The sequence below is a fragment of the Eptatretus burgeri genome, chromosome 14, assembly GCF_056783735.1.
Source record: "Eptatretus burgeri isolate ZD-2024b chromosome 14, Ebu_testis_v1, whole genome shotgun sequence".
Lineage (NCBI taxonomy): Eukaryota > Metazoa > Chordata > Myxini > Myxiniformes > Myxinidae > Eptatretus > Eptatretus burgeri.
This window is the reverse complement of record NC_140974.1, coordinates 12,304,588-12,319,323: the sequence shown is the minus strand read 5'-3', so window position 1 is coordinate 12,319,323 and position 14,736 is coordinate 12,304,588. Positions and strand designations below refer to the sequence as shown.

Here is a 14,736-nt window from a genome sequence, read left to right as displayed (position 1 = left end):
TTGAGACCATACTCTGTGCAGAGCCTTGGTACTGCCGAAACAGTCTCCTTGGCTATTGAGCACAATCCTGGAAGGGTCGCCACTCCGACACAGGATACCAGCAAGCTGGCACTCATTTTGCCGACCTCAGAAGGATGACAGGCTGAGTCAACCCCAACTGGTATTAATTCAACGTGAACGGAATTTGAACTCAGGACCCGAGCATCCAAAACCTGCCACCCGAACCATTAAGCCAACACCAGGTATAATAAAGAAAAAAAAAAACGATGACACGAAGGTGGAATTTCTTTCGAAAGCCATTGATTAAACATATTGTCCGATGTATATTCCAAGTTTCACGTTTCGCCATTGAGATACGAGCACCAACACATTGCTGACGGACAGACGGACAGACACCAACGTTAATTTTGAGAGTTTTTGTTAAAAACTCAAGAATGCTGGAACGGACGTTGCTGAAATTTGGAACATAATACCTCGACGTACAAAGGATTTACTTTTGAACTTTTCAGCCGATTTCATCCGGTAGATGCTGAGAAACGAATTTTCAGTCCCTGTGTTAATGTTTCATCCAGAGAAACCGTTGCATGTAAAGGGAGGGAAGCTTCACGCTTACCTTGATTCATTAATGTGTGTTCCGTTCACCTGGTGTTCCACCTGTCCGTGTTATTTAGAGATCGTTCAAGATCCCATCATGTCCTTCATGAAGGGCAGGTGAGCTATCCTCACCTCCTGGACATTCTGAACAAATTACAAATTCTTACTCAAACTACTGAGTTGATATGGTTTCCTGGGATTCCTTTTGAGTTCCTGTGCCTCATTCTCTTCTCCCTCGGTTCAGATAGGTTGACAGTCTGTTGGGTCTCCCTCGCATCTGCTCTGGTCTCAACAACTCTTTTCACAACCATTTGTAATTTGTCCCACGATGGGTGATGCACCTGTGTGCCCATGACACGCAGTCAGGTGTTCACAGACGAGTGGATCGATGAAATTAATTAAATAATTAATTAAAGGATTGAATGTTTCCACGAATGGATGAAATGACCTAATGGTAAATTGCTTCTTAAGGCTCACAATTACTCCCACCTTCTTGCGGGGTGCCACCTCCAAGTCTTTCACAAACCGGCTGGCCAGGCATGACGTTCAACCGAAGGTGATTTGGGCAGGGATTTACTGTTTGTTCAGGATGCCGGTGATAACTCGCGGAAGACACCGTGAAATCCTTACCATCCACCAACTAATGCTAGCAGATGGGACACCAGCTTAACATCCATCCGGATGAAACACCGGGATGACTGGCTCAAAGTCGGCTCAGGAATCGAACCCAGATCACAAGCTAAAGATGAAATGTAATCAATTTGAAAATGAATGAAATAATTACAGATGGGAATGACACACAAATTAACTCAACATTGTTCAGGTTAAAGTGAAACAATGTTCAGGTTCAGGACAAGGATTGTGCACAATTGACTCGAAATGACTGCGAACGTTGAAGCTGAGAAACCTTAAATCAATGAGATCAACCACAAAGTGATGTGAGAAACATCCAAATAAAAATAAAATACAATTGATTCGAGGAATGTCAGTGCGTTGGACTATCTTCAGACCGCTTCATGTGTTGTGTTTGCGCAGCGTCTCACGATGGTCGTGACATCAAGAACAAAACCATGGCCAGGAATCCACCCCCAAGGTTGAATGTACAGGGAGCTCGGATCACTCAACCTTGGACATGCTGCTTCCACTCACCCAACAATGGATGGAGGACCTCAATGTCAGATATGAGATCATGACCGTCTCTCTGGACATATGTCTAGTTTTTGATCCAGTCTGGCATCTTGCCCTGCTCTCCAAACTGTCTGCCTATGGAATCCAAGGGCAATTCCACCCATGGCTGACTGATTTGTGCGTGGCTCTCAACAGAATCCTTTCATCTCCTCTCCCTGTCAAACTGGAGTGGCCCAGTCCTTTTCCTGATCTTCATCAATGATCTCTCTGGAAAACCTCTTTATCGATTTGATGATGACTCCACCCTCTAAAAGCCTGGTGTCGATTTAACGGTTAAAGTGGCTGGCTAAAGAAGTGAGGGTCTTGAGTTCAAGCCCCTCTTACCATTGAATTAACACCAGGCGGGTTGACTCAGCCTCTCATCCTGCCGAGGTCAGCGGAATGAGTACGAACTTGCTGGTAACAGGGGCACTGCATCAGCGGCACAGCCACACACCCAGAATATTGTGCAACCAGCAGCCACAGGCTGCATACGAATGAAAGAAAAAACGACTCCACCTTCCGCCAAGACATCCCTCATCTTTCAGACAGGAAGACTGCGGCCTCTTTCCTCTCCTCAAACCTTGGGAAAAAATTCGCAACATGGTTAAACACTTGGAACATGTCTTTCATTCCTGACGATTCGCATCCTCTCACCATCTCCGAAGGGACCGTCTGGGAACCCCTCCGATCTACTTTCTCAACAATCCTCTTGAGGAAGTTCAGTCATTCAAACTCCTGGGTCTCACCATCAGCCATGATCTTTCTTGGGAAAGCCACATTTCAAAATTGGTCTCCAAAGCCAGCTGCTGACTGGCTGACTGGCTGACTGGGCGTCGTCCTTCGTACAAAGTCCTTCCTTGATACACCTGAACTCGTATCCACCATCAAGGCCTTCATCCGTAGCTTGATGAAGTACTGCTCTCCCCTCTGGGCTGGCTTCCCTGCCTCACACCTTACTCAGCTTGACATCCTGGAAACCAAGACCTTCAAGATTATTGTAATCTCATGCAATAAAACTGAGTCTATGGACCTATCACGACGCCATTGCAGACGTGTCAGTGGTCTCTGTCTTCTCCCTCCTCCTCTCTGTTCTTGCTCCCCTTGTTCTTTCTGTGCTTTGTTACATCCCCCCCCCCCATTTCCGGTTTCTGCAGAACACAGTCCACCATCAACCTCCTTCTGGTGAAACTACCTAAATCTAGGATCACTGCTCACCTCCACTCATTCGTTCCTCTTATTCCCTTCACGTGGAATCCACTTCCTCATCCTCTTCAATCTTTTTCTTCCCACCAGGTCTTCAAGACAGCTGTTCACCACCCTCTCAGATTGTCCCCAATCAAAAAAAACCCCATGATCTTCTCGACCCTCATTAACCTCCCACCCCCAAGCCCACCTCCTTTCAAAATTTCTGTTTTTTTCCCATCTTGAGAGTTTCCTTCTGTCTCCACATTGTCCACCCCATGCATCCTCCCCTAATTTGTCCAAATCACCCTCTATTTTGTCCTTCAGCCCTCTTTCTACTGTTCCTTTTGTTCTGTTGCATCCTGATCTGTTCAGTGTTCTCGCTCTTCCACAAGCCTTGACTGTATATAAAAAGAGGAGCACACCTCGAGCCTGACTGTATCACAAACTGCTAATAATTATCCAATCAGCATTAACGTAATGAGGGGATGCAACTTCGGAAAGTTATAGTTAGCTGGAAACAAATGATGAACCTCTTATTTAAACGAATAACATCTTCCTCAACAGAATTGAAATTTAAACAACTTCAGCCTCACATTTTTCTCTTTTGCTGCCATCCAGGTATCTCAGGTCACGGGTCAAGGGCCCCGAGCATTAACAGGTAGTACAAGTGGGTGCAGGAACCCATTCCTCATTTACCTTCTCATGCAGGTCCAGACTGTGCTCATTTACTTCCTCTGATTTTGGACTTTTGGCTCGCTTCTCTCCAGGTCTTCCACATAGCAAGGTTGTGTTCCGTTAGCAAGCGGCATGCTATCGATTGCCAAGACAGACGGTCCTTATCAATCGCTTTGGGATCAAGGGAGGTGCTTGGCGAGCTGTACGCAAGCCGCTTGCCAACGAAACCCGCCGCGGATCTATCAGCACCTTTTGTCATCCATACTGACCCATCAGCTCTTCTTTCCTGATCTGTGTAATGGAAGTGACGTCACTACATTCACCGATGACATCACTTCATCGCTGGGAGTCCATATATTGCAAATAGCATTGGCTTTCACCCTGTTGACCATTTTCCACAATCATTTCAGCACGAGCTCATGAAAACCTGGCTCTTCTCTTTGCTCATTTATCTGCACAGCCACCCGATTCCAAAATTGTGACTGTCGAGATCATCACCGGGGTCGATTGCAACGTTAACCTCTGATTGCACAGGGAAACGGTCTTTCAGCCCCATAAAGAGCACATCGATTTCTATGTCATTTGTTATTAGTCTCCTGTCAAACGAGCTTTTTCATACGTCCAAGAACATCATAGACCATAAAGGGTTAATGGATGATCAAGCTGTAAAAAATAAATAAAATAACAATACCATGAAGGTGCACCACCACACCTCGTATCACTATTCCCTCGCGTTACACAACCAAAGACCGGGTTTGAAAGAAGTTCCAATCAACTGCAGGTGCTGAATCTGCGCACATGCGGCTCCAACAAGCTCTCCTCTCAACCACACAATGTGATGACACCGCTTTGCCGCCACCTGGACCCTTCCAGGAAGGTCACACAGAAAACTCAAGAACACGAACAGTTCGGGATTTTAGGTCCAAAACCGTGTCCCTCCCTGCTCACTCGTACCTGGCTTACTTTAATACCCCTGGTTGTTGTGAACTGATATACAAAAACATCTTGATTAGAGTAAACTGTCAACCTTGCTTACGTAAAAACCTAGAAAGGTCTTGCACGCAAGGAAGCACGTTCGAGTCAGAACTCTGGGGTACTTACACGCACACGTGGTACAGGCATGCGCGACCCCGGGGTCGTTCCAACACGTTGTACAGCGAGTTTTGAAGACGCCGGTATGAGGAACGTCGACGAGGGGCGCCCAGCGGTCCCAATGGCCATCCCAAGAGGCTCATTTGAGCCTCGTCTTCCGGAGCGTCACGCCGACAGGACCGTGGGGGCTCTGCTCTGCTCGAGTCAAAAGTGCGTCGTTGTGGGGAGCGACCCCCTGCCCGCCCGGGGCTGGCCGCGGTTCCGGAGCGCGGTGGTCTCCCGTTCACGGTCAGGGTTTGTACGCTACTCAACCCGAGTGCGTCCACTCCCCGTAGGGTCTCTAATTCCTTGCGAGAGGTTTCCTCACGACTCATGTCCGTCGGTGCAGACACGTTTACTCCTCAGCGACGGACTCTCCTCGTCTCAGGTCTTTTTGAAAGAGGCGCCGGCACTTCTCCCTCCCCAAGCCCCACCTTCGGCGATGCGGGGGATCAGGTCGGGCTCTGCCGCACGACTCACCCTCCCTCGCGAAACTCGCAGCCGTTTTTTCCAGCATCGTATCGATTCAAATAGCTGGACCAAGTAAGCACAACAGGTGCGGCGATGCGATAGGGCTGCACCGATGGAGCACATATTATCAATGCCGAACCCGGTCCCCTGGAACTCAAAAGTCATGCAGGGCACCAGGTCAAAAGATCAAACATGACAAAAGCGTTTTGTTCAAAAACAGGTCATTTTAATCCCGTACAAAAACAAGTGTATTAAATACAGTCACAGTATGTACAGGGTATCAGGTGTTTCTCTATCGCCCGGGGAGGTTAAGCAGCACAGTGACCTGTCTGTTGAAACCACCTCCAAGGAGAGGGGGTCACGCCAAACCCGAACCAGATTCTTGGTGTCCATTTGTTGCATGAAAGGCCGAGCACCACTATGCTAATCCAGATAATTTATTTTTTCATTACGCACTGCAGCACGGCAGCAGTCCAGCTTTAAACCATGCCTGCTAATCTCGAGCACTAACCCGCTGCTATATGTCGAAATGAGACAAATTCAGTGACCGATGGAAGAAAATTAAAAATTAAATTAAATCACAAATGTTTCCATGCCAAAAACGCTTCCCTAAAATCTCCACAATAGATGCACACAGGACAAACGACAGCGTTAACGACCTAACGCCCCGATTACTGTGTGGTGGAAAAGGACACTCGTGGTTTGATATTTATTCGGGACTCAACAGAAGATTGGGAAAGGTTGAACAATCGCAAGATTTCCCAAGAACAATGATCGTACATCGCGCGCTGAATGCGACTTGACGCGTAAATACGTCTGCGCTGGGCTGCGCGGTGACTCGATGCCCGGAGATGAGAAGCCAAGGAGTGGAATGGCATTGGAAGGGCTGGAAATGCGCCGGGAAGGAAAATTCAGTCCGACATGGAGAGCGAGTTAAAAGAACGAGCGCTCGCGGGACTGCCTAGGAAAGGGAGAGAGTCTCTGTCACGTTCTCGCCCGTCGTGCCTGCGCTTGTGCTTGTGCTTATGCTTGTGCTTCTTCTTCTTCTTCCTGTGTTCGTGATGGTGGTCGTTCCCTGGGGAAGCACGTGCAGATCGAGCAGCCGGGGTGGTGGGGCTCTCCTGTCCGGCACCCAGTGGTTCCGAACCTACGGGATAAAAGGATAAGGCGATTACGAGACAAAGTGATGCAAAAGTTTTCCAAAAATCTTTCCCTGACCTTTTACGGAAAAAAACAAAAACAAAAAAAAAAAAACACGACCTTCCTATTTGACGGTGTCACAAGTAATTCAATTTTAAACAACCTGTATTTAGGAGAGCAATACGGTTTTACAGAACCTCAAGTTACACGATCTCACAAATGTGGAAAACTGCAGCGGGTGATGGCGATTCTCAGGGCGCCTTTCCGTCAAACTGCCGCATAAGACAAACAAAACACGCCGCAATATCCACGACAAGCTGTTTGTCGAATAGTTTGCTCATTCGGGACAACCAATAAAAACAATAAAAGAACAACCCCAAGAGATCATATTCATTATCCCCAAACCCAGGAACCTACTTGACTCCACTGACATCCACAATAAACGAAATAAGCAATGCAATTTTCCAACCAGGCGTGACTGACCACCGAGTTCTCGTTTAAATTTTCTGCCTCGTCATGGCCAGTCTTATTAAAAGTGCAATGTGTAGAAAACCCACGAGGCTGACATCACATGCACAAGTCATGCGGCGACCACGCATTGCAATCCCAAACCCAACGGCCACCTCGCGGCCTGCACCTGGGCGACAAGTAAAACGGTCGTGCATTATTAAAAACAATATTATCACATTTAAAATATTAATAATCATCGTAAGGCGATGGCTCGGCGCTTCTGTCGTGACATTCCGTCGAAGTGCGTGCAAACACAAATGGATGCTCGGAGTACGAGGAGAAACCGTCATGTTCAGGTCACCAAGTTAAAACTGTAAATCCGACCATAGTGCATTGAAGAGGTGGGATTGAAGGAAGTTAACACTGAAAAGGAGGGGGAGAGGGAGGTAGGTGCGGGTTTGATCCAGAGGTGAGTCGTGGTCGTGCTGGTTGGTGGACATGTTGTATTTAAGGAAAGATTTGCATGATTTAATGTGTTATCATATTATTGAATGTGTGATGGGAGTTGTAACTATGTGATAATACATTAAATCCTCGAGCGGGTAAAGTTTCATTCGTGGTGTTGCATTGATGGGTTGACCGACTACCTGGACGCAACTGAAGTTGTGGATCCACTGATGTAGGTAATCTACTGATGTGGATCCGTGACCGAGGTTGTGGATCCGACGTTTGGAGAGGTTCTGGGATGAAAGGATCAAAACCTCGAGGAAGAATGTTGCCCAGCTGATGATCCACGTGGTCAGAAAACCATTCAATTGATTACAGGTTCAGGTTCTTACTTTAGGTGAGGGAACTATGTTTTGAGGTTTACAATTTAAATCAAATTGAAATATAGGATGTTGTGAAATTAACATAATTTACTGCAATCCTTTAAACTATATTATATTTTTGGAAGAGCCGATACTGCACAATTAATGCTGTGTGTGTGTGTGTGTGTGTGTGTGTGTGTGTGTGTATGTGTGTGTGTGTGTGTGTGTGTGTGTGTACACACACACATACACACACACACACACACACACACACACACACACACACACACACACACACACACACACACTATGGGGAGCTTAAAGGAACCATATGGTTGGGTTGAGCTGACCTTGGGTGCTTGGGTAATCTTCCAGACCCGTTTTTGGGCTGGCAAGCGTGTCATGCTCCGTGTCGATATCCACCTCCTCGTCATCCTGCACACACAGACAACAAATCACAAACTCAAATGGCTATAAGGATGCGACTAACGTCCCCATTTTTCTGGAAAACATTTTCGCGGCCGATATCCCTGGAACATCACCGACCCCCAGAAAGCCACTCTCACGAGGCATGACCTTCACCACCGACACTACTCGGCCGAGAAGATTTCGCAACGGGTGTGTTAACACCAAAATGAAGTCGAATTTTCACCCGCGAACGTCGGTCTCCCCACCAACATCCAGCTCAACCAAGCAGCACCGCACATCATGCACCACCACAGTGCAAGGCAGCTGGAGGTGTCAGCACGCTTTGATTTTCTGTGGGGTTTCCAAGGAATGTCAGCACCAACTTTGTCAAACAGTTCGTCACTATTTCGGTGCAGAGAAAAAGAAAATAAAAGTTTCTCCGATTAATTAGTGACGAGTCGCAACAGAATATGATAAAGAGTTTTTCTTTTTCCCCAAACTGTAATCACACCGAACCCTCAAGTTTTTATTTGATTTGATTTTAATAAAAGGCCATATCTATCATCAATGCCTAATCGCACGAGTATTCCGGCACATTGCGATGAAATGGTGACCTTTTAAAATAAGGACCCAAGCCCTCTCCAAACCGGCAACATTTTCATCGGACGTCACACCTGCAGCTTGACCTGTAAATGTCCTCCTGACATTACCTTGTGAAGTACTATTCAGCGGAAAGCAAGACACAAGTTTCGACAGAAGTCGGAAGGGACAGGAAGCAAATGATAAGCATCGGCACATCATCAAACAACAGCTGTTTCAGCGGGAAAGCTGAAAGACGGAAATACATGAATAAAAAATCAAGCAGGATATGGTTCCAAGGTTTTGATGTGCACAGCATTTTTATTCATTTATTTATTTCCATTTAAAAGTGGGGATCCACACTTTTACTCGGACAGATCTGCCTCATGCGGCCTGGAATGCAGACCGGTACTCCCCTTTTTTAAGTGTCGAAGATGCATCGTGGCAGAAATGCTCACTCGTCTGACAATATCGAGGATGTTCATAATACGACTCGAGATGTGGACGAATACGTAATCATTCTCCGTTAACACCTCCGTTTTACTGTTCCACAATCCTCTCGCTGTCCAACCTCCTCGCAGCAAAATAAACACTCAGCCACCTAGACACCACCACTCCCTTCTTTAATTGCAACCCATGGCCCATCACGATCCCAAGCGATCACTCCAGCAGCAATATCCGGTGTCAATAAGCGCAACCTTCGAACACGACATCTCACACCACTAACATGTCAAGGTGCGTGTTGGATCCTCGAACGAGTTGGATCACGTCAAAACCGCCATTCTGGTGCACTGACAGTTGGTGTGTTGCTAAGTGATGTGCTGGTTTTTTTTTTTCCAGGTGCAGTGAGTGCTCCAGACCAGTGCTTCTAAACCTATTTATTTATTTATTTCACGGCACATTTTTGATTTGCATGGAAGGAAGAGTAAACAACAACAACAACAACAACAACAAAAAAACACCTTTTTTTCACCTGGATGAGCAAAATATAACTAACTTAGTCGTCGTGCACGTAAAATCATTCAAATATTTCATGAGGTTTCAAAAATATTTCAAACAATGATAGAAATTGATTTGAAGTTTCATTATGAAAGAAAATCCTCATTACCATTCAGCCTATAAGGAGATGATAAAGTTAATATTTTTTCAAAACGCTTCTCTTAAATGTCATTAAAGATCACAGGGTAGTCAAATAATATATTTAAAACTGTTCCCAGAAGCAATGAAGTGAGCAATTGAAGGCCCGGGAACTTTCATGTCTTGAGGAACAGAGGCGCTTTGAAAGTTCCTGGTGTTCGTCTTTGTGCTGGAAAGAGCCTCCTGATCATCATCATCAAAGTTCCCGATGCCTTTTGGACATGGCTTCCAGAATTACAGACGGATTAATTTCCCCAGAATTATAGAAGGGATAATTTCCCCAGAATTGGCTATTTTCTTTCTTAACAAGATCTAAAGCTCATCGGGGAGCTGCCCACCCGTCCTCCCCTCCAAACCCCGCACACACAGACACACGGACAAATACATGACAACACAAAATCGTAAGACAAGACAAACACAGCAACTGGGTTTGGAGAATTCTGGGTAAGAGCGACGTCACAACAATGGCACCTCCTTTCTCAGGGTTCGCACAGCCATGGAAGACCAAATTTCCAGGAGTTTTCCAGGACAAAAAGTTGTTTTCCAGGATGTTTAATAGTGTTGTGGTTCTACAAAGCTGGCGCTCCACCGAGGTAATGGCACACGACCTACAGTGGTCCGGAGACAGTTATTTCATTATTATTCATTTTAGATAGCCCTTCCCTTATGTCGAGTGGGTTTATGAGTCATATGCGTTGCAGGGGCTTTTCGGCAGGTCTTTACCCCCATTTGTTTTTTATCAATTTCACATTTTTTCGCACACACGACCTCTCTTTCACGCATGCATGCACGCACAGCAACAGGCAGTTCAATAGCATATGCATTTGTGCCATTACCCAACGGACACTTCACTTCAACGTTCTCCAGACTCGAACGACAATGCTGCAATATTCCTCAGACCATCACAACACCTTCATAATAATTCCCACACACAATCGCACCACAACTTCAGCTCACTTACAGTCACGTTGAACCGTCACAACCACTATGCCTCAAACACCACGAACCACCATGCCATAACCAACTGCTCGCTATGCGAGACCACCACTGCCATCGCTCAACAAGCATCACCACCGACGCCAACACAACCTTTTGGGACCAACAGAACAAGGAAGCGGCCCGTGCCATTATACACTCGAGCCTGGACGTTCTAGCATCCAGCTTGGAATGCAAGAGTGCGCCAAATTCCATTCGATGTTATGTGAATAGCCCTGGTGTTCCACTCAATCGTGACCCTCATTGGGGGTCCGGCGCGTGTTCGTAGTCAGAGAGCACAACCAGGTACCTTCCCCATGCTATTCTCGGAGCGCCTCTGCGTGTCTCAGTTACCACCAACACCGCAGCACCCCCCCCCCCCCGCAGATACAGTGTGTGTATATATATATATATATATATATATATATATATATATATATATTTCTGTGGAGAGAACTGGGCTCCTACCTCCACACAGAACACATGGGACTATTAATTTTTTATGGCCTGAAACAATTCCATGAACCCAAGAGTACAACCATCAGCATTCAAAACATTCTGTCCAGCAGTTCAGGTGTGCATCGAAGTCGAACAAACAAAAAACTCCACCCATCAACACGCTTTTCGAATTATCGTACGAATAAATCGATACCATCAGTGTCCCGTGTTTTTAAAGTTGTTTCGTAAACTTTTTATCCGATCTTGAAACTTTTAAAGAATGTACTTATGTTTTGTTCAATTAAAGTACCAAAAAAGGCTCATAAAAATGACGTTTTATTCTTTGTTTTTCTCAAAAGTCCAGGTGAATTTGTTTCACATGCCCTTGTGTACAGCATCTTGTACCTGCCTTGGTTGCGATTGTGTGTACACACAGTATTTGAAATTTTATTTAAATGGTCTTTAAAATGGATTTGAATTATTTTGGTCCACTTAGGCGGTGGCTCAATGTTCTCGAATGAAGTGACTCGCAGCGCAATCTCAACCTTCGTCATCGACATCACGCTTCGGTCATCTCCTTCCTTATTACGTCATCGCCGTCACCACTCTCTTTTTTTTTCTTTTTTTTACAGTAAGTAATGAACAACGAATATACATATTATGAGATTAGAATGACTTATAAGCATGATATATTTATTTATTTTCATCTTCCAGCGCCATAAAAACACTGAAATAACAGGTGTTGAAAGAAAGCTAATTGGCCAATCCAAAGGACACAGGGATAGGACATTCGAGGCAACGACCCGAAAGGACCGCCTCAGTTAAACCCTAGCAGACCACTGTCTGATGGACCACACCACAGCACCACCTCTTCACACACCACCACAACCCGTGCTTTTCCACCTAACATCAACGAATAGAGGACCAGAAGGCTTTGCCTCAATCCCCTCAAACAGTGAGCTGTTCTGCGAGGGGCAGCTGCACAGGAGGTACTCCCACGGAGTGAGTTTTCAGTTTTCTTTGCATTTTTTTTGTGGAATGAAGTGTTTTACAGTGGCCAGAGAGCAAATCCTGCCACCAAACTCCAAGAAAGAGGTAACCCAGCTGCAGGAGGATGTCCGCAGACACAGTTGAGCACCAGGTATGGATGGCTGTTGGCTCACGAGGAGTTCCTCCAACCTTTGACAGGTCTTTTTAAAAATCCTGCTGGGTGTCCATATCCATACACCCTCCTCACCAGGAAACCTGGTGGGGGAGACGGATTAGTTGTCGACAAATCGACGATGAAACAGGTTAGTGCAGGTTTACATGGTAGCTGTAGCAAGTCGCAGATCATATATGGTCTGACCTGACAAACGTGTGGCACACAACGGAATCCTTTCATCTCTTCTCCTTGTCAAGGCTGAACTACCCCAAGGCAGTGTTCTGAGTCCAGTCTGATTCCTGGTCTTCATAAATGATCTCTCTGACTGGAAAATTAGCTTTATATATTTGTTGATGACTCCACCCTCTGCCATGACATCCCTCATCCTGGACTGCAGCCTGTTCCTTCAATTCAGACCTTGAAAAAAATAATGATCACAAACTGTTCAAACACTTGGAATATGTCTTTCAATCCTGACAAATCTCTCACTCTTACTATATCTCTCCGAAAAAAATCATCTGGCAAACCCTCCTATCTACTTTCGAAACGATCCTCTTGAGGAAGTTCATTCGTTCAAACTTCTGGGTCTCGTTGTCGGCCATTATTTTTCTTGGGCAAACCACATTTCAAAGCCAACTGCTGAGTGGGCATCCGCTATTGTACAAAGTCCTTCTTTGGTACACCTGCACTCCTATCCACCTGCAAAGGCCTTCATCGGCAGCTTGATGGTGTACTGCTCTCGCTTCTGGGCTGGCTCACCTGCCTCACATCTTGCTTAGCTTGACACTGTGGAAACCAAGGCCTTCAAGATTATTGGAATCTCCCACGATGAAGTTGAGTGTCGCTTCACCATCGCAGACAGGTCGGTGGTCTATGTCTTCTACCACCTCCTTCCTGGTCTTGCACCCTCTGCTCTTTCCGTACTTTGTCCCCCCCCCACCCCCCAGGTCTCCCAGGTCTTCGCACGGCCGACACGGTCCACCATCGACCCCCTTCTCATGAAGCTCCTTAAATTCCAGGATTACTGCTCATCATCTCCACTCATTTATTTCTCTTTTTTCCCACCTGTGGAATAAACTTCCACATCCTCTTCAAGACAGCTGTTCACCACCAAGCCCTCCTCATTTCAAATTTCCAGTTGAAGTTCCCGTCTGTATCCATCTTTGTCCAAGTCTACATTTATCTGTCCTGAGAGTTTCCTTCTGTGTCCATCTTGTCCACCACATGCGTCCTCTCCTGCCCCCAATTCCTCCCTCCACCCTTTGTTTGTCCAAGTCTCCCTCTATCTTGACCTTCAACTCTGTTGTTGGTGTTTCCCCCTCTCTCAACTGCTCCTTTTGTCCTGTTGTGTCCTGATCCGCTCAGTAGACGAATAGTAGCTCTTCCACAAGCCTCGACTATGTATACAAAAAAAGGGTCAAAGGTCAGATCAGAGTATAAATAGGTCAGTGGTATTTATTGCCAAATTTGTCGAGAATGGTTGAAACAAAAATACTTGACAAGCCAGAAGCTTAACTTTTGCATCAAATTTTGTTCTTTGACCCCGAGTGGAATTTAAATCAAAGCGTTAAACTAAAGTCTATTCACTTCAACCTGTCATCAGACAAGCGAAAAGTCAAATGCTTTGTTTTTTTGTCTAAATTTCCATGTGCATATCGTATAGTATCCTTTTATAGCATAATAAGGCAAAGAGAATGGTCAGGTAAATATTTTATAACAAGTGTGTACCCATATTCAAGCGCACAGACTCGAGTGCTCTTCAGACTCCAGTTTGAAGTGCTGATCAAGGTTATGAATGATGTATCGTCTCGTCCAAGATTAGCATGAACTCGATTTGACGTGGATACTACGATGACTGCAAAAGGATCATTCCAAACCCTCTCCTGCTTTTTTGGTTCAGTTCTAAGAAGGTAAGGTGTTGAGCTCGAGTGCCATCGGTGAATCTATTGACACGCACCATCCCTCACCACACACCACCACCGTGACCCACTCAACACCATCCCCGACCACACAACCATTCTATAACACCACTACACCACCCACCAAAAGCACGTGCGTGCACGCACACCTTCCTTAGATGGTTAAATCAGTGTGATGATGAATCAATAGGACATCGATCAAGGAATGCTAACTGTCTCGGGAACATTTCAGGCGTTAACCCTGCTCCTGCACTCCGGCGAAGGGTTAACGTCTGAAACATCAGCTTTTCCTCGTTTCCCACATCGGTTAGCATACCTCAATCATAATAGGTTTAGTCAGATGTGATTAAATCTTTGCGAACTTTCAACATAAAATAGGACTTTCATGCAAATTGGTGCAATATTAGTTCTTCTATTTCCCCAACGGCAAAATCAAAAATTAGATATTTTGACACCGATTTCACAAAGGATGGGAAAGGTAAGAGAATCAGATCGGTTATCGGTTTAAAAA

The 14,736-nt window shown here is 45.7% G+C and overlaps 2 protein-coding genes across 4 annotated transcripts in view; both read right to left on the bottom strand.

Moving 5' to 3' along the window:
• LOC147012669 (potassium voltage-gated channel subfamily KQT member 5-like) overlaps positions 1-5,131 on the bottom strand; it is a 285,958-nt gene extending 280,827 nt beyond the window's left edge. The window contains exon 1 of the mRNA XM_085853730.1: positions 4,726-5,131. Coding sequence (XP_085709856.1) covers positions 4,726-5,090 — 365 coding nt within the window. The 5' untranslated portion in view covers positions 5,091-5,131. The remainder of the gene's footprint in view (positions 1-4,725) is intronic.
• A 299-nt stretch (positions 5,132-5,430) lies between these two features.
• The window catches only part of TAF2 (TATA-box binding protein associated factor 2), a 129,226-nt gene continuing 119,920 nt past the window's right edge, over positions 5,431-14,736 (bottom strand). For all 3 annotated transcript variants that reach the window (XM_085853727.1, XM_085853728.1, XM_085853729.1), the window contains exons 25-26: positions 7,976-8,060; positions 5,431-6,373 (exon numbers count right to left, since the gene is read on the bottom strand). In XM_085853727.1, coding sequence (XP_085709853.1) covers positions 6,138-6,373; positions 7,976-8,060 — 321 coding nt within the window. In that variant the 3' untranslated portion in view covers positions 5,431-6,137. The remainder of the gene's footprint in view (positions 6,374-7,975; positions 8,061-14,736) is intronic.